Source organism: Emydura macquarii, unplaced genomic scaffold (assembly GCF_026122565.2).
Source record: "Emydura macquarii macquarii isolate MOO-44397 ecotype Brisbane River unplaced genomic scaffold, CSIRO-AGI_Emac_v2 contig_1043, whole genome shotgun sequence".
Taxonomy (NCBI): Eukaryota; Metazoa; Chordata; order Testudines; family Chelidae; genus Emydura; species Emydura macquarii.
In genome coordinates, this window is record NW_027131180.1 from 6310423 (window position 1) to 6331630 (window position 21208).

General features: G+C 37.8%; 1 protein-coding gene across 1 annotated transcript in view; it reads left to right on the forward strand.

Annotated features, from left to right (window-relative positions):
- The window catches only part of IL1RAPL1 (interleukin 1 receptor accessory protein like 1), a 932016-nt gene that overhangs the window by 705713 nt on the left and 205095 nt on the right, over positions 1 to 21208 (forward strand). Inside the window, exon 6 of the mRNA XM_067545295.1 lies at positions 12543 to 12617. Coding sequence (XP_067401396.1) covers positions 12543 to 12617 — 75 coding nt within the window. The remainder of the gene's footprint in view (positions 1 to 12542; positions 12618 to 21208) is intronic.

Here is a 21208-nt window from a genome sequence, read left to right on the forward strand (position 1 = left end):
TGTAAATTTACTCCTTGCTTACCTCCTCCACTGTAACTGGAATACCATAATTTCACCTGATGTGGTTGAATATCACTAGACAGATACTCCACTAAACAAAGAACTTCAGGACATATTGTTGTCTTCCCAACCTCAATTAAGATGTGGGTTTTTTTTATTTTGTTTTGTGATTTATTTTGGGTTTTTTTTTGCATTGCTGTCTTGTCTTTCCACATCTTTTATTGTTCCATACATCCATAAGCAGTACCACAGTCCAACTTTGGTCAATTTTTGAGGCACATCTTTAGATACCAGGTAGGAAAGAGATACTAAAGTGCCTATACTTTTCATATTTTGCCATGTTTGTACACAGGAATTTCAGTGCCTAATCATCCCCAAGACATCATTAAACTCTCATGAGACAGAAGAAGACTAGTGAGAACTAACGAGAGCCATCTATTTAGCAGCCAGCCCAAGGCTGAATTCCTTCTAGGAGCTGAGGGTGAGCCTCAGGGCACATCCACCCCAAAACAACAATTCCTTTTCTTTTCTCTGTATTTAAATCACTCCTTCCCTTGTTATCCTTATGTGTGAGAGAGGAATGACAATAGAAAAATATGAAAAAAGTCTTATCAATGCCTGGGAAGAGAGAGAGGAGAGAAAATGCAAGTCTATGTGAGATCCACTTGTAAGGTTTAGATAAAGTGGTAAGTCACACTACCTCTTGAGGATCTGGATCTTATATGCACAGTGATAGGGCTGATAAAAACATCTGAAGGATCACTTTGGCCAACCCACCCACTCTGCCAAGAATTTATACCTGTCCAATTCTTCATCAGTGCATCCAGCTTGAATCAACATCCTTGAAAATGACTAAGTTTTTATAAATGGGCATAATTTACACCCTTTATTCATCTCCACTTTTGAGCCAGGCCCTTTAAGTTACATTGCTATTAAACATAACATTAACTATTTTAAACATTCAGAAACTGTTAAAACATTCCCGTTTATTAAGAGTCCACATGAGGAATTCCTTTCTTGCTTGCTTACAACTAGCACGTTGCTATTTTACAGTCTATCAGAGAGATTAGTCATATTCTGAGGGAGATATTGTAGTTTACTGAACTGGAGTATCTACCTGACAGCAGTGGTAGTTCATCCACAGCAATATTTGTTTATTATTATGATTTCAATGCCTCTGTTTCAGCATAATGGTACTCTGTGTGTGTGTTACGTGTGTGTATACATACATTATGGAAGCACCTCTGGCAACCAGCCATCAGTTCTCAACATTTCTCATTCAGTTAGTTAATATAGGCTCTCTGATACCAGGGTAAGAGCAGTATAGGAACTAGAATAGAATAGAATACAGCAGAGCAGGAGATTCTTTAGGGCAAAAAAATCTTTTTCAGAACTACATGGCAGATCCCATCATCACCATTCTGTTGTTCCTTCTTTTGGAGTTCTTTGTATGCAGGAAAATCAAAATATTGAAGGTGAGATCAGTCATGTAGATCTGAGAGAAGAAATGTGCCCCCATTTTGGAACTTGCCCTGCAACTAAAAGTCTTTTGAAATAAAACACTTTTTCTTTTTTAAGATCTAAATGTAATTCTGTCACATGGGCAGACTGATATTGTCAAGATGTTGGATTGATATTTCATTGTTCTATTTTAACTACATATGCTCAAAGTCCTATTTTTTATTTTGTTTCAAGGCTGTACTATCGTTTGTGATGGCAGCATTTTGATTATTTGAGCCTTTCCTTGAGGGGCACTAAGAATTGTTGTAAATGTTCAAGAAGGCTAATAGGAAAAAGGGGCAATATGTGCACCCTCCCTGAATTCACAGGGCTGGCTCAAATGTCATGTCAGCTTCAGTTAGAGAGGAGCAGATAATGAAAATGAGCAGACACTTTTTAGAAATATTCTTGCATCCTTGTCCTACATTTTTTATTTCTCTTTCCAGATTTCTATTGCTACAGACATTTGCATGATAACAGGATCTTTGTTTCTTAACGGTTCATCTACTCCTGCTGTTGCTTCCTTACCTGAAGTCATAATCTTCCATTTGCAACATCAGAATTGTTATTGCAGAAGCAATTTTTGATGTCACAAAGAGAGGATTATGACTTCAGGTGGGAAAGAAGCAGCAGGAGCAGATGAACTGTTAAGAAACAAAACCCACATTTTGATTCAAATACCTCTAGTAATTTTTTTTAAAGGAAGTGGGTGATGAGAAATATGGACATTAAAAGCAGAGACGGAATTGTCTCTAAATACATGGTGTTTCAGACCTTTTTCAGAACATGATATCAAATTTGAAATCTGCCACAGAGATAACTAAATTGTATTAAACCCCATTACCAATCATCTTATTGCAGCTTAACATACCACCTCTAAGGGGTCCTTGGATGCAGCTAGTCTATCTGTGAAATTCTTGACTGAGTAATAGAACCAGGCTTCCCAAGGCAGTGGTGCAGAACACTGTTGGTGGGTTGTTGGGCTAGCCATTTTAGGTTTGTTTAATTATAAATGTTGCTCTTATACAGCCCTTGCCACTTTTATATAGCCCTATACATAGCCGTTGGACCTTCGATCAGTGCCTTGCTAAAGGCTGCAAGATTCTAGCCCATGGATCTTCAGTCAACCCAGCTGTTTGAAGTATGAGTAGGTAATCACCCCTTTGTGGTGAGGAGCAGATCTGAGCTGAGCAAAGCTAAGCAGAGAAATCTTGGTATAAAAGTCATTTTCTAGGTACAACGCAAGAGCTATGAACAGAGGCAGATAACATGGCAGTTTCAGAGGGAGTTTGGAAAGCGAATGTAAGGCTGTCCTTCTACGTTCAGCACTAAGTGTGATATCAAGATGGCCAGCAATGGAACAGTGGTAGTGACCTGTAACAGATGTGCCATTTTCTCTTTCCTGCCTGAAGACAGAAGGGATTTACTGTACATGAAGTGTACATTTGTGTCTGTGCTGGAGAAAGATTCTTGGATTGGAAGGGCAAGTTGAGACACTACTAAGAATCAGAAGTTAAGGAGATCCTAGACAACTAGGTTCAGGAAAGACCAGTAACCCAGCTTCAAGGAATAATGGAGCTAGCCAAAGGAATGGGTCAGAGAAGAACCACCAGAGAAAAGAGCTTGTGGTGGCATTCTACACAATTGGAGACAGTTGATGATAGGCAAACTGTGGCCATCAGAGACAAAAGAATAAACAGGATTTCCACACCACTAGAAGTTTCAAATTGATATCAGGTTCTCAGTGTGGAAATTATGGAAGGTACCTCTCAATATCCAGCAGGTACAAGGGAAGGAAAAGATTTACAGGACACACGCGTGGATGGAAGTTTGGACCAACCTGTAAGAAAGTCAAGCTTACCCACAAAGTGTTCTCCAACCGTCCAAGGTAAACAGATGATCCTTGTTGGAGATTTAATACGTAGTAGATTTGAAAGGACATTCTGCAAGGGGGACAGGTGGACAAAAAGGATGGCGTGCTGCCTTCCCAGAGCCAGGACACAGGATGTCACTCTAAGGCTGGATAGGCTTCTGACATCTATGGGCAAATATCCATTGGTGAGAGTTCATAACGGCATTTGTGACAGTGCATTGCAGGATATCAGATGATTGGGCAGCAGTGACTATGAGATGGTAGAGTTCAGGATCTTAACAAAAGGAAGAAAAGAGAACAGCAGAATACAGACCGTGGACTGCAGAAAAGCAGACTTTGACTTCCTCAAGGAGCTGATGGGCAGTATCCCCTGTGGGGCTAATATGAGGGGGAAAGGAGTCCAAGAGAGCTGGCTATATTTTAAAGAAATCTTTTTCAGGGAGCAGGAACAAACCGTCCCGATATGCAGAAAGAATAGCAAATATGACACGCAACCAGCTTGGCTTAACAAAGAAGTCTTCGGTGAGTTTAAACACAAAAAGGAAGCTTAAAAAAATGGAAGCTTGGTCAGATGACCAGGGAGGAGTATAAAAATACTGCTTGAGTATGCAAGAATGAAATCAGGAAGGCCAAAGCATATATGGAGTTGCAGCTAACAAGGGACTTGAAGGGTAATGAGAAGGGTTTCTACAGGTATATTAACAACAAGAAGATCAGGGAACGTCTGGGCCCCTTACAGAATGGGGGAGGGGGGGGCAACCTAGTGACAGATGATGTGGAAAAAGCTGAAGTACTCAATGTTATGTTTTTGCCTTTGTCTTCACAGACAAGGTCAGCTCCTAGACTACTGCAGTAGGCAGCACAGAACAGGTGAGCAGTCCTCAGTGCTGAAAGAACAGGTTCAAGACTATTTAGAAAGACTGGGCATGCACAAGTCCATGGAGTCGGATGCAATGCATCCCAGGGTGCAGAGGGAGTTGGTTGATGTGATTGCAGAGCCATTAGCCATTATCTTTAAAAACTCGTGGCCATTGGGGATGGTCCCGGATGACTGGAAAAAAAGCAAATATAGTACCCACCTTCAAAAAAGGGAAGGAGGATCCGGGGAACTACAGACCAGTCAGCCTCACCTCAGTCCCCGGAAAAGTCATGGAGCAGGTCCTCAAGGAATCCATTATGAAGCACTTGGAAGAGAGGAAGGTTATCAGGAACAGTCAGCATGGATTAAACAAGGGCAAGTCATTTCTGACCAAGCTGATTTTGTCTTCTGTGATGAGATGACTGGCTCTGTGGCTGTTGGAAAAGCAGTGGACGTGATATACCTTGACTTTAGCAAAGCTTTTGATACGGTTTCCCACAATATTCTTATCAACAAGATGAAGTATGGGTTGGATGAATGGACTATAAGGTGGATAGAAAGCTGGCTAGATCATCGGGCTCAATGGGTAGTGATCAACAGCTTGATGTCTGGTTTGCAGCTGGTAACAAGTAGAGTGCACCAGGGATTAGTGCAGGGACTGGTTTTGTTCAACATCTTCATTAATGATCTGGAGGATGAGATGGATTGCACCCTCAGCAAGTTTGCAAATGACATTAAGCTGAGGGGAGTGGTAGATTCCCTGGAGGGTAGAGATAGGATACAGAGTGACTTATACAAATTGGAGGATTGGACCAAAAAAAATCTGATGAGGTTCAACAAGGATAAGTGCCAAGTCCTGCACTTAGGACGAAAGAATCCCATGCACGGCTACAGATTGGGAACTGACTGGCTATGCAGCAGTTCTGCGGAAAAGGACGTCGGGGTTACAGTGGACAAGAAGCTGGATATGAGTCAATAGCGTGCTCTTATTACCAAGAAGGCTAGCAGCATTTTGGGCGGCATTAGTAGGAGCATTGCCAGCAGATCTAGGAAGTGATTATTCCTCTCTATTCAGCACCGGTGAGGCCACATTTAGAGTATTTTGTCCAGTTTTGCCGCCACCTCCCCACCCCAGAAAGGATGTGGACAAATTGTAGTGACCTTGTCTAAGAGATAAAGGGCAATTGGTCACAGAACTAAAAGTTAATGGTAGCTGAGGTACAAGTGGTCATGACTTGCTCACATTTATAATGTGCAAGCAGAACAAAGTTCAGACCAGTGAGATAGATAGATATATGTATCATTGGTCTGAACTTTATTCTGCTTGCATATTAGATATATATCTATATATTTGGTAGCTTACTAAATATATATATTTGGTAGCTTAGTAGGGCCAATTTCACAACGCTGAAAACAATTTTGAGCCAAATCAGCTGGGAGAAGAATTTAATCAGAGAAATGTGAATGATTATTGAAAATCATTTAGAAACACCTTACTAGATGCCCACAAAGCCACAATCTCACAACTGAGGAAGAAGGCTATGCTCATTAAAAAATAAAACAACAAAACCTGGTTTAGAGGAAAAGTGAAGGCAGCTGTAAAAAAATAATATATGCATAACAAATGGAAGAAAGGAGAAGTTGATGGTACTGAATATAAATCAGAAATTAGGAATTGTAGAAAATTATAAGGGAAGCCAAGGGTCTCTAGGAGATAACTATGGCCAGCAGCATTAAGGATGATAAGGAGGTTTTAAAATATATTTTAACAAAAAAATCCTGGCAATGGTATTGGTTCTTTGCTAAATGGAATGGTAAAATAATAAATAATAATGCAGAAAAGGAAGAGGTGATCAATATTTTTTTCTGATCTGTATTGGGGGGGGGGGGAACAGATGATGCAGTCTTATCCTATGATGGTGATAATACATTTTGCATTCTACTAGTATTTGTGGAGGATGCTACTAAAATAGACATTTTTAAATCAGCAGGATCAGATAACTTGCATCCAAGTGCTTTAAAAGTGCTGGCTGAGGTGCTCACTGGACCATTAGTGTTGATTTTGAATAAGTCTTGGAGCACTGGGGACATTCCAGAGGACTGGAAGAAAGCTAATGTTGTGCCAATTTTAAAAAAGGGTAAATGAGATGATCAAGGTAATTATAGGCCTGTCAGTCTGATCTTGATCTCAGGCAAGATAATGGAGTGGGTGATGAACTAAAGGAGGGTGATGTAATTAATGCAAATCAATATGCATTTATGGAAAATAGATCCCGTCAAACTCATTTGATATCTTTTTTTTTTTTGTTGATATTACAAGTTTGATTGATAAAGGTAATAGTGTTGGCTTAATATATTTAGACTTCTGTTAGACATTTGACTTGGTGCCACTGACGATTTTGATTAAAAAAACTAGAATGGATATGCTCTAGGAATTATTTTGGGGGAAGTTCAATAGTCTGTGCTATACAAGAGGTCAGCCAAGATGATCATATGGTCCCGTCTAGTCTTAGAATCTATGAATCTACATGTAAACCGATCCAGTTGAAATTGAGAAACGGAATACAGATTAAATTTTGGTCTTAAGCAATGATTACATATTTTCTTTTTATGAAGGACATTATAGTTATAAGAAAACAAACACAGTAGACCATAGGCCAAAATCACTTCTGTTACGTGGGTATGACCCCTTGATTTAGTGGGATAGCACATTTTTAATGGAAGGATACTTTGCATTGCATGGTTTAAATATAAGGTCCTATCCTGCAAACACACACATGCTTCATTGTATTCACATGAGTAGTCCACTGACTTCAATTGTATTACTCATATAAGTAGTTTTAACCACATGCCTGAGTGTTTGTAGGATTGGGCCCCAAGTCACTAACATTCCTGCAGTTTCCTATAATTGAGATAAAATGTATTACTATCTTAGCTTTTTTACAGGAGCCAACATTTGTTAATCAACATTTTGCAAGTTACTACACAGTGGTATCTGCTGTTCTCCCTGCCCTGCTGCCCTGTGCTTACAAGAGGAATTAAGTGTGATATCTTGTCTTTTGTTGTGTGTAGTAGCTTTTGATAAATGATGGCCCATCAGTCGTGAGACCTGGGCAATGCTCATAATATTTTACTTTAAGAAGGACTTTCATACTGTGCGCATTTTTAAACAGATGAATTTCAGATATAAACCTGTTAATGTTTCATTTCTCTCTCTTACTTTTCTTTACCATACTTGATGATTATGAAAAGTATATATATATAACCTTTAGGACAGTAGCAAGTCCTGAAGTATTTTATACCTCCAGGACTGGTTACTTCTTAGAGCTGTGGTTTTCCCCTTTTTTCATTTGTGGACCCCTAAAAATTTTTGAATGGTGGTTCGGACACCTTTGGAAAGTTAAACATAGTCTGTGGACCCCCAGGGGTCCATGGACCCCAAGTTGAAAACCACTGTTCTATGGTAACAACAACCTTTCACTGATCCTTTAGACATAGTCTATGGATCCCTAGTGCATCAGACTTGGCCTCTTCTCTGTAGCAGACACTATAGTAAGGAGAAGTATATGGATTTGGAGTCTTCATCCTTTGTTTCCCCTCTACTGAACAAAACTCTCTTCTCCTGTCCTGCTGGGTATGCCTTGCCCCACTCTTTCCATGCTCCTAGATTGTTTTTCCTGTCTCATGCCATGAAGCTGCAGAGGGCAGAGATTTACTGCCTGTTGAGCAAGAACTCCATGCTGAAGAGGCTGGCTAGAAAATAGGCAATGTGGCTGGGGAGCATGAGACCCTCTGCCTGCTCAGGTAGGACCATGTTCTGTGTGCGTTAGGGGCCTGGAGAGTGGTAGCAGGGATCTCTTTCAAGAGAGGAGAGGACACAGAGAGGGAGATTAGGACTTCAAGAGGAGGGGAGAGAAGAGAGATGAATTACCTTAGAATTCAAACTGTGGGAATGCTTCCCCTTAGACTTATGGCTCCCTTCCTTCCTCCTCCTATTCATTCCTGCAGCGAAGTCATAATATTGCATCTGTGATACTAAAGTCATTACCCCAGAAATGGACCATGAAGTCATAAATACAAGAAGAATGAACCTTCCTTGTAGGATCTGGGAGAGCAAGAAGCTGAGTTAGGAGTTCTAATTCAAACATATCATCACAAGTACTATGGCCCTTAATTGTATTAGAATAGTTCAGCTGTATGTGATAAGCCCTGGAAGGATAATGAATGATGGAGATTTTCTGTTAGTTCAGTTGGTAGGGGTGGTCTGTGCTTTTGGGGAAGGAGGAATCTGAATTCTGTCCCCAAGACGTTTCAAGCGGCTATGGTGTGCAGCACACTGACAACAGCTGACAACTGTGATTCCTGTTCAGCCACTGATTTTTTACCAGGGAGTAACCAACATTGCAATACCATGCCAGGCATGTAGAAAAGGACTGTCCAAGTAAATTTCCTGGTGTGTTTTCTACTTTAACTGTATTTCAAAGCTTTACTTTACTTTAACAGCCACTTCTAAAGGTCATTAATTAGGGTTGTCATCTCTCATGACTTGATCATGACTGCTGGGATATCTATTAAAAATAGAGAAAAGAAAAAATGGTCTTGTTTTGAAAACTGATACAGCAAAAATGCTTTGTGTTTTATTTATATATTTTATTAAGGTTTAGTGGTAAGCAGCAAGAGTGTATAGCAGTTGATGGATATTATTTGGAAGCAAACTTTAAATTAGGGGGGGGAAGTGCTTAATCTGCCTAGAAACCAGTTAAACTATAGGTTTTGTGAGTTTCACTTGGTTTTTGAAGTTTTTGTAGGAGAAAATGTTGTTTGGTTAGAGGACTGAGATTCAAGACTTTATGTGGATTCTATGGTTGTGTGACATCAGGTTAATTATCCGACATCTTTGCCTTGGTTTACCTGCCTGAAAATGGTGCACAATGAAAATTGTTCAAATGTTTTGACCTCATCGATAGTCTGTCAACCCAATTAAGTATCCATCCTGAGGGCTTTTTCCATAGGTGAACCCTAGTATTGCTGGGCTAGAGCCAGACAGATGTTTGTAAGATGCATTTAGCTCTACTACAGAGCTTTTAAACTCACTAAGGATTGCAAAACATTGTTAGAACCTATCTCAGGCTTCTAACCTCTGTCTTAAGCCATGCAAAAATATTGCCAAGAAAGCATATTTACACTTTTGGAACATGATTTTCAGAGAATTGTGCATGCTCAAAAATGCATACTTATATTGATGACTGCAGAGCACACATTCCAGTCTATCTTGGAAAATCTGGTTGATAACATTTTAAAATAAAGTGTACAAAATTGCTCAAATTTCACATTTTTGTCTTTCCTGTTCTAATTTATAGTGGCTTTCTATAGCTATTGGCTACTCTGCAGCCCAGAAAAGCTGAAATGCAGAGTATTCCAGGCATATACCCTTTCACATCCCCAGCATATTCTGATGCTGGAAGCTTCAGTTTTGGGTAGTTATAGGGTTCCCTAGGTCATAGGGAATTCCCATGTGAAGCAGCATGAAGAGACTGAAACTTGGCGAAAAACTGAGGCCTTAGAGTTAAACTCATTACATTATGATTGGCCACAAACTTTGGCAGCTGAATATATAATCTAAAATGGATATACAGCAGAGATATCCTCTGTGGTTTAGCAATAGTAATGGCTATAGTCATTAAATAGAGGTTAAATAAATATTAAAACAGACATATTAAAGCAACATCTTTTCCGGTATCTCCAGAGCTGCTGTAAGTAAGCCTGATGTTTCAGATAAATGACACTGATCGAGTTTTATGAGATTAACACTCCGAATCCCTGTGTACTTAAAAGTGATAATCTATAGATGACAATAGTTACAGAAAGCTACCTCCTGAGGTCCAAGGTCTCAGGGAAGTAATGTAGCCCTTTAAAAAAAAATAAAAAGAAAGAAATAAGATCTGTTGTCCTCTATCCTGCATACCTTTTGTATTTGGATTAACTCTTCCAGTAACTATGGGCTTGTCTACCCTTTAAACGCTATAGTGGTGCCACTATAATGCCGATGGAAGGGCTTCTCCTGTTGCTGTAGGTACTTTACCTCCCTGAGAGGCAGTAGCTAGGTCAACAGGAGAATGCTCCTATCAAACCAGTGCGGTTTACATCAGGGCTAGGTCAGTTTAACTGCATCATTCAGGGGTGTATATTTTTCACACCTCTGAGCAAAGTAGTCAGATTTCCTACTGTAGACCAGGCCTGTGTCTTTACTAGCAATGAGAGAATTTTGTCTGCTCTGAAGAGTGTTAAACAGATTGAGAACAAAAATGGCTCGAGAAACACTATCTGATTAAATGGTTATTGAATTCAGAGTGATAGAATGGCAAATCTACATTTAAATGACATAGTGGATGCTTTCTGAAATTTGACCGAATTATGAACCCTTAAAGAAAAGCTAACAAATGTGAATGACTAATTTTGCAGTTTAAATCAATGTAACTAGTTAAAAAAAAATCATATCCCAGAAACTCAATATCCTTCTCCTATCACTCACTTTACCCCCTTCCAAAAAAAAAAAAAAAGAGAGAGAGAGAGAGAGAACCAAGAAATGTATTCAAATTCAACATGAAGTAAAGTAACATGAATTCCAGTAAAGTGCCTGAAATCTTTTCACAACTGTGGACTGGCTTAGAGGTCTAACCCTGTGAGTGTAAAATACACTCATGAAAGGTAGAAGAATTGTTGTTGGAAGGGCCTTGAAGAGAGCTTTTGAATCAGCTTCAGTTCTTTTGATTTTTTATAGATAAAGACTTTGATCCAATGCCTAAACAGTGATACCTGGGTTAGCATTCCAGATATCTAACTGGCCTGGTGCATGCTCCTGACAGAGAAAGGTGGGGGGAACTCTATAGAGAAGAACATTTGCATTAAACCACCCTTAACTGATCAATTCTGTATTTGCTCCAAAGTTGAAATTGGCATGATGGATTTCAGGGGACATGGATATTTCAGTCGGAAAGCATAAAAAGCATAATGAAGGCAAAGTGGCTAACTGATTATCTAAAATACTACTGCCATAGTTCAGCTGACAAAAGATCAGCAGATTTAATAGGATAAACAAACAAATCCATGTGTGTTGTGCCAATGTGACATGCGTGAAGGAGTGGCGATTTTGACAAATTGAATGGAACAAAGATTATAGAGGCATGTCAAACATAATTCAAATCAATGACAATCCATAATATCTATTAAAGACTGTCATACAATTTACCGTTAAAAAGTAAAGCAACACAACATTCTGGATGACTACAAAAGTGAAAGTAAGGCTTTTCTGTGGACATGTATTGCTGGTATTGAAATAAAAAATCACTGCTCTTTTTTTATTCTTACTTCATGTTTTTATCTGTCAGAGGTCGGTAAAGGAAAGACTTATTTACAATAATAATTAATGTGGATTCTGTCAATTAAGTTTGTAGATGAAGAATTTGAATAAAATGACAGCATCACTTTAGCTGCATGATTCGACATTTGAGCTTTGCTGAAATAAAATAATGTACATGAAAATAGTGTTAGGGATAGATCCTGTAAGTTGCTAAGCACCTTTCTTTGAGGTGCCAAAAACCATCAGCTCTCACTGACTTTACTCATACAGCATGTTGGAGGAGGTTTGTGGAGCTTTACAGAATCAGGCCTTACTGTATATCACAAAAGTGCCTAACTATAAGTCTAACTACTCTAATGTAGATCTAGGGGAGACTTTCCACTTTTGTGGAAACTATTTCCATTTCACAGGTTTCAAAAATTGACCTATTCTCTGACTTTTCGCAAAAGTGTCATTGATCCTTTTATTAATGTTCTAATTGAACTTTTTGTCAAAATTCTGTTTGAAATCATTATAGAACATCTTCATTTACTGAAAATTGTGGTTACAGTAAAGGAATATGTTCTAATGCACAATTTTTATTAAAATAATTATTAAAAATCTATAACATTGCCATGGATTTTTTTTCTGAAAAATAGAAAATTTCTGTGATGTTGATAAATGTTTGTGAAAAGTGTGACAAAGACCAACTTTTTTGGTCAGAAAAACTTTTCTGTGCAAAATGTTTTGACAAGCTCTAGATAGTACTGTGAGTATGAAATATGTTATTTATAAGTGATGTATTTATCTTACAGTAAGAAAACAAGGTACCCCTCATAACATCTGGATGCATGTACATTATTTAATTAAAACAACACAAATTAAAGGATATCTTAGATGGCATATGTAAAAATCAAAATATTGTGAAAATATAATATTCAGAATAATTATTATGTGTTTTTTCCCCTTAGCACCACTAACAGATAAACCACCAAAGCTTTTGCACCCTTTGGAAAGTAAGCTGACGATTCAGGAGACCCAGCTAGGTAAGTAGCAATCATTTCATGCTGTTCAGTAAATTGTGCTGATGTTATCCTGTGCATTAATGGTTCATGATGATATTAAAGTTTACCATGAAAGACATGAAAGAACATTAGTGTTTTGCCATCACTGTGCTTGGGTTCAATAAAAAATGTGTTGCATAATTGCTATAAGAATATTATTATAATTAAATATTGGTTAATGAACACTTACAAAATGTGTCTTACTGTTTTAAAAACATGATGAACCTCAATATATGGACAATGTAAGTTGAGTCTGATGTATCGTCCTAATATTGATCTCTGAGTTATAAGGTTTTAAAGCATATATATGTACTTTTACTTTTACTTGTTTATCTAGCATGCATATTTGTGATTGTGTGTAATTAAGATTCAATGTAAAATTATAAGTGTGCAGAGTTTATTGTAGTTTAATCCAAATTCCTCTGCAAGACTTCTTTTGCTTTGGGATTTAACTATAAATCCACAATGACATTTTGTAATTGTAAATATTTGCGATGCCCACAAATTAGCCAGCAGACAGTGAGACGTTAATATAAAAGTGCTTTGTAATTCTAATATGCCACTATTTAAGAGGGTTTGGAAAGAACCATTTTACATAGGACAACATAGAAGAATTCATCAGTGGAGCAGGCATCTTTCTCCTTTAATTAGTCTGACCAATGTGGGTGTGCGGATGTAATATACAGCTTAAATTATGTTGTGCGGTGGCTAAATGCAACCAAATTGTCTAATGGATTGATGGATGTTCTAGTATTTCACATATGGAAACAAATAGGAGTGAATTTGGTGGTTAACATGAATCTGTATCAGGCACTTGTTGACAAAGAAAAGCAGCACTGAATTATGTTGAGGAGATTCTTTTGAGGAGAGATCTACAACAGGAGAAGTAGAAGTCTTGTAAATTAGGACAGAGAGCTTTGTACCGTGCTTGTCCATGCTAGGCCTGGCACTAGCCAGCACTTAGTACTTCTTCATTTTATTAAGTGTAAAAATGGTGAATATGGGAATAGTTGGTTAAGGGTTTAAGGTGTTGAAATACACATACTCACACACACTCCTGCAGTTGTAATACAATTCCTTGAAATATTAATTTCTGGAGACATTGCTTTTATGCATAATGCCACACAACTACCTGTGAATATATGACATTATGGATGGTTCTTCTCTCAGTCCCATGAAAAGCCAGAGGAATGTAGTCCAAAATAACTCTGTAAAACTGCTTTCCTGACTAATGTTGCTTTCAGAAATGTCATAGGGAGGAAAAATTGATATGGCTCTTTTTGCTTTTTGTCACTGTCTTTCCTAAATGTACTGTATTGATGAGATGAATTCAAAAAGAGTGCAATTATTAATGGTTAGTTGGTGGCACTTTATCTCTGATTTTTAGGATTAATCATATCTCTGATTTCTCAGAGTTCTAACAAATAAAATGAATAATTTGTGAAGTGCATTTTTCAGAAGACTAAATAGTTGTGGATGAATGTGAAAGGATTAACTTGAAATGTCAATTTCACATACAAATTGGAAGGACTGATCATAAATTAATCTGAAGTGATAATGGCTTGGCTTGTCTCACAAGGCTACAGGAACTGTATTAATTAATTACTTCAGTCTATGTGCAAAAATCCATGTGAATGTGAAACTTTGAGTTGAAACTGTGATTAATAACTATCTTCAGACTGAAGGTCCTGGTAGAGTTTAGCAATGTTTGACTTAAATCACATGAGTAGTCTCAATGACTTCAGTGTGATGATTCACATGTTTAAAATTAAGTAAATATATCGCATTGGCAGGATTGGGGCCTTAAAAATTCTACCATTTATCCATTTGATTCCTGTATCACGGAGAGAGATTGAAACTCATGTTTCAATGTCATGCTGAAAGACTCAGTTGAAATTAATATTGTAGAACTACAGTCTGTCTTAGGAAAAGCATTAATAGTGGTTAATTTTCTTTGACTTAAACAACATGGTTTATAATGAGATTTTTTTTAGAGGTAACTGTTAAGGTGGAGAGCAAAAACATTCATTTTTAGGATGGCCATGTGAAAATATTCCTTCTTCCAATTTATATGGGATCAGGTGTTTGTAATTCCCTCTATGCTGGATTTATCAGCAAGACTGATCTTCCATTTGCACTTTGTTCAGAATGCAGCAGCACGATTGCTCATGGATTTGAGTTATCATGATCATATTCAGCCCACTTTGCATCCTTTGCATTCATGGTGAATTCAGTTTAAATTAGCCTCATTGATTAAAAAAGTTCTAAATGGGACTGGCCATGGTTGTATTCAAGACCTTCTGCTTGATCCTCCATCTGATGTGTTTTTGCGTTCACATACCCGCTGGGGCTGGGAGGTTCTGCCGTTGTGCCAAAGGCAATAAATAAGCAGTGGAGCCTTTGTTGTGGTGGACCTGGTGGTGTGGAACTCCATCCCGCCTGAAATCTGGCTCATTTCTTCTCTCTCCGCTTTTGTTTTAGAGGTGTTTTTTAAATTATTATCTGTTGCTATTTTTCTGTTCTTACTGTTTTTTTGTTTACCCATATTGTTTGTAATTTTGTAGAGGTTTGCATGTTCTTTTTATTAGTTAATAGGAAATAGTTTTATGATTGTTGGTCAGCACCCCGAAAACTTCTTAGGGGGAGAGGTGCTTTTTAAATAGATTATTTTTATTATCATCATCATCATCATCATCATGTTTGAGAATAACAGGAAAGTTAACATTAATTCATCTATTAAAACCATACTAGCCTTTTGAGACTGCATTATTTATTAAAGTTCTTAAACAAAAACAAAAAAATCCCACACACTTCTAAGAAATCAGGCCTGATTTCCCAGACACTTACTAGTCAACTCAGAACTTCCTGAATTCACTGACACTATCTGTTATACAAACAAAATCCTAAAATTTCAGATTACAATGGATTTTTTTTTTTTACATTCCAAATGGCTTTAAATGTTGTCATACATTGATTTCTATCCCAAATAATCCAGGCATGCTAAATTTAAAGTCTAGTGCTTGATGAAAATAAAAATGAAAAGCAAAATCCTATTATAAGGCTTGGATCTCAAGTATAACTTATCCATCTGTCAATATTATCTTACAATATTCATTTATAATATTAACAGGTATTTTAAAATACTTTTCTTTTTTCTTTAAACAAACAGGTGTCCCTGTAATGCCTGATTTTATTCTGAATATAGTGCTCTCGTTGGAACAGTAGAGAGCAGGCATGTTCACAGTAGAAAATTTGTTAAGGATGGGCAAAACAGCTTATAAAAAGAGATTGAAACATCAGCCACAATTTTGAATTAAAAAATTAACTGAAACACTTTTGAGGAAAGAATAAGTTAGGTCTCTTTTTTTCCTTGTTTTGTTCTCTTCTCTCTCCTTCCCTCCCTCCCATTCTCCATTTTCTTGCCAAAACTGTAAGTTGAATTGCCAAATGTCTGCAGAAAAAAAAAAGGCTATTCTTGCAGTATTTTCAGAGATATTGAAAGCAGGAATTAGTTTAAAAAAAAAAAAAAAAGGATGAAAGAACCTGTTTTTGCATGATTTCCAACACTCTCTGAACAGACCAAAAACGTTTCAGATAACTGTTTGGGTAAGTGGCCACATTTTCGCTTCCTTATCTGAACTAAACTTTTGACCCTTTTGAGATTTGCCCATTAGTAAAAATTTCTTGTATAGACAAAAAAAACAAAACTAATGTTTGTTCTCCCTCATTGGTCTCTAAAGTATTTTTTCAATAAAATTGAATTTATTACTACTTGATGAATTGGGGCTCTTTTTCTTTTCTTTTAAAACACAAAAAAAGATGCTAAAACTGTTTGTAATGTATTGTTTCTAAAATAAGGATATAAAGAATTCCCAAAGGTCAAGCTTCAGGGGAAGAAGATTAATGGTCCATTTACATCACAATGTATTTTATAAAATCTTCCACAAAAATTGGTCTTGTTAATGAGAAAAGTATTTTTGAACTAGTCTAATCAGAAATTATATAAATAAATAAATTTTATTAATTCATTAAAAAAAGAATTAACTAGAACTCTGTGTGTCTCTGTTTTAGTTCTGAATGAAAATGAATGAAAACTGTTTTCATACAATACATCTGAATGCCATACCAATGCTGTTAAAGGAACAAAATCATCGTCATTTTAATATATATTTAAAAGTTACTTTTATTGAATAACACCTAATATTATTAAAACATAAGTCCATGGGACCAGATGCAATGCATCCGAGGGTGCTGAGGGAGTTAACTGATGTGATTTCAGAGCCACTGATTATTATCTTTGAAAGCTCATGGCAATTGGGCGATGTCCCTGATGATTGGAAAAAGGCAAATATAGTGCCCATCTTCAAGAAAGGGAAGAAAGAGGATCCAGGGAACTACAGACCGGTCAGCCTCACCTCAATCCCTGGAAAAACCATGGAGCAGGTCCTGAAGGAATCCATTTTAAGGCACTTGGAAGAAAGGAAAGTGATCAGGAACAGTCAGCATGGATTCACCAAGGGCAAGTCATGCCTGACCACTCTGATTGCCTTCTGTGACGAGGTGACTGACTCTGTGGATGTGGGGAAAGCAGTGGACATGATATACCTTGACTTTTGAAAAGCTTTTGATACGGTCTCCCACAGTATTCTTATCAGCAAGTTAAAGAAGTATAGGTTGGATGACTGGACTATAAAATTGTAGCCTGATTTTCAGTGTATTAATTATTTAATAGGGTAATAGGTTTGCCAATTGCTTGGATTAGAAGGTTCTTGTCCCTAAATCAGGCTCCAGAAGAATTTTATAGGGACCCCCGGGGTGTACAACAGGAAGATTCTTAATGATAACCAAATTTGTATAATTTTATAAGTTTTATTAAGATAACATAAAATGATAGACAAATAACTGATATAGAGAAAATGAACAATCAAATGAATAATGGATAATACCATCTTAATTTTAGAGACTCATATGGTATATATATTTCTATGATATAATTTGGATTAACATACTCACACCCTTCCCTGATGATTTGGTTGAGAGAGATGTCTGGTTCCTCAACTCTTGAATAGAGGGATGAAGTAAGCACTGCTAGAGACCTAAGAGCTATAAACTAAGACTACAAATAAGACTATAAAATGAAGAAGGAAAATCTTCACACAAACTAAAGAAACTTCAAGCAAGAGTAGATGACGATCGCACAAAATAGCACGATTTTTCCCTTATTATACCCCAAGAATATGGATCCTCCTTCTAAGTCCATATTTGGATGTTTCCCCTCCAAACTATTGGGGTACACACATTCTATAGGCTGGCAGGTTCGTTCGTATTATTGACGTATCCACATCCTTTTTAGGTGGTCTTTTTATCTCACCTTTATTATTTCTGGCCCTTTGTGGGTTCTGTGGTGAACTTGTAAAGTTTCTTGGGGCGTAACCTGTGACATCCCTCTCCCCTGTTTAATGTCTCCTGACTTATCTAGGGAAAAGATTCTAAATATATGTATGCTATCTGTGTTTCATACAGGATGTGACCTGTAAGATGTCTTGCATTACAGCAAAATATATAAATGTATAACTCTATTAATTAAACAATTATACTTAAATCTATAAGAAAAGATATCTACCTATGATACAAGCAAGCAGGCTAGTCCTATGGGCTACAAAATTGATAGAGAGCTGGCTAGATCATCCGGCACAACGGGTTGTGATCAATGGCTTGATGTCTAGCTGGCAGCCGGTAACAAGCGGAGTGCCCCAGGTGTCAGTCCTGGGGCCGGTTTTGTTCAACATCTTCATGAATGATCTGGAGGCTGGGATGGATTGCACCCTCGGCAAGTTTGCAGATGACACTAAGCTAGGGGGAGTGGTAGATACCCTGGAAGGTAGGGATAGGATGCAGAGGGACCTAGACAAATTAGAGGATTGGGACAAAAAAAATCTGATGAGGTTCAACAAGGACAAGTGCAGAGTCCTCCACTTAGGATGGAAGAATCCCACGCACAGCTACAGACTGGGGACCGACGAGCTAGGCAGAAGTTCTTCAGAAAAGGACCTGAGGGTTACAGTGGACAAGAAGCTGGATATGAGTCAACAGTGTGTCCTGGTTGCCAAGAAGGCTAATAGCATATTGGGCTGCATTAGTAGAAGCATTGCTAGCAGATCTAGGGAAGTGATTATTCCTCTCTATTCGGCATTGGTGAGGCCACATTTGGAGTATTGTGTCCAGTTTTGGGCTCCCCACTACAAAAAGGATGTGGGCAAGTTGGAGAGAGTCCAGCGGAGGGCAATAAAAATGATTAGGGGGCTGGAGCACAATACTTATGAGGAGAGGCTAAGGGAACTAGGTGTGTTTAGTCTGCAAAAGAGAAGAATGAGGGGGGATTTGATAGCAGCCTTTAACTACCTGGAAGGGAGTTCCAGGGCGGATGGAGCTAGGCAGCTCTCAATGGGGGTAGATGACAGAACAAGGAGCAATGGTCTCAAGTTGCAGTGGGGGAGGTCTAGGTTGGATATTAAGAAAAAGTTTTTCACTTGGAGGGTGGTGAAGCATTGGAATGGGTTACCTAGGGAGGTGGTGGAATCTTCATCTTTAGGGGTTTTTAAGCTGCGGCTTGACCAAACCCTGGCTGGGATGATTTAGCTGAAATTAGTCCTGCTTTGAGCAGGGGGATGGACTAGATGACCTCCTGAGGTCCCTTCCAACTCTAATATTCTATGATTCTAACTAGCCAAACTGTAATGTAAACTCCCCACTAAGGTCAACCTCAAACAACTAAATAGAGGACATAGATGGTAACCTGCATTTACATTAAGATAAAGATCATAGATAGATCAGGGTTAGTGAGCTCATTAGCTAAACTTCCCTGTCCCAGTCCTTCAAACACCTAATCCTAATCATGCCCTCATGGGTGATACATACCCATCCTCTCCTGCACGGTGTCTGCACAAGGCCCTATCTACCAATTAAGCCTTGTGTTCAGGCTTCAATGGAGCTTGCATCGTGCATAGGGTCAGAACAAGCTCTCTGCATTGGTGTAAATTTCATCTTTTATTAGTCATTAATAGCATGGACTGAACATACTGTAACTTCCTACTTTAGGCTGTTAAATTATTTCTTATCAAGATCATCACCCTAATTTTCATAAAGATCAATAATAAAGATAAATTTCCACAACATTTTGAATGGAGAAGGGTAAAGAAGCCTGTGATTTCTGCTGCTAGTGATTGACCCTCAAAAGGTTTCAAGTTTGAATTTAGTTTGGTTAAGTATCCAAAAGTTTGGATTCTTATCTGAAGCTTACTTGCACAATCCAAAATTCTGACATCTCTTATCAGCGTAGTGAAACACAGTTTAATGCAACACACCTTTTGAAAGAATTTTCTTTTGGAAACATTAGGATATTGCAAACTATCAAAAGCAAAACCATAATAAAATACAGAATACCATAAAATATGTAATGCAATTTAGAAATAGGCACATACTGTACATGACTGACATCCTTTAAAATGGTACTAATAAAAGCCTATAATTTGGAAATTTAAAACATCAGGAGTCAGATTATTCTGAGATCATTTTGCCTTGGTTTTTGGCTTGAAGATACACTGATTGTTTCTGAATTATATCCAAGCATTTCATCAAGACGAGTGTTTAGTGTTGAAACATCCATAATAACAACTACAACAACAACAATAATAAAAATCAGTCAATCAATCAATTAATGAATTAGTAGCATTGCATAAATAATACTGTATAAAACCTGAAAGAAATCTGTTAAGCAAGAAATACAAAAACAAAGTTCAGTATTATGTACTAAGTATTTCTGATTAATGACTCTTCACTATTAATTTAGTCTTCTATCAGGGGCGTGCACAATTATTTAAATTCCATTGCGTTTTGGAGGGGCATTTTCTGTGCTCCCACCTGGGATCCTGGGAACCAGAGGAGTGCGTGCCCTCCCCCACCAAAGCCAAAGGAGCTCTGGGTGTCCTGCCCTGCCGATTATTGGGCGGGTGGGTAGTGCTACTGCTTCCCACCTCTTGAGTATGCCCCTGTCTTCTGTAATATCCTGCACTGGAGTTACAGGTCTCCTTTGAACAGCATTAATCTCCACATGTAAACCTGACCTAAATAGCTTCTTTGAGCTCTCAGTGAAAGTACAAGGAATTCTGGCTTTTTCCCTCAGGAGCAGTATGCTCTCCAATCGTACAACAATAACCACTTGCCAACACTGAGTAGTTGAGATTCATGAAGTTCAAATTTGGAGTCATTTTACAAAATACTGAAGTTGAATATGTTTTTCGTCTCTATTAGGTGCTTTGTACTACTATTAGGGTTCTATGCTATATATACAAAAGGGTTTCATTTTGAAAAATCCATCTGCAGCTATGTGAATTTTGAATGGTGCTAATTATTGAGTACCTGGCTGGTTTCCACATTTTGAGCACTCTTATTCTGGTGAAAAGTTTGGAACTAAATGTAACTAAAACATTCCTGAAATATCCAGTTATAGTTTTCTTCTAAACCTCTCTGATAAATTTTGGTAGCTGGGCAAAGTGTAATATTATGGATATTTT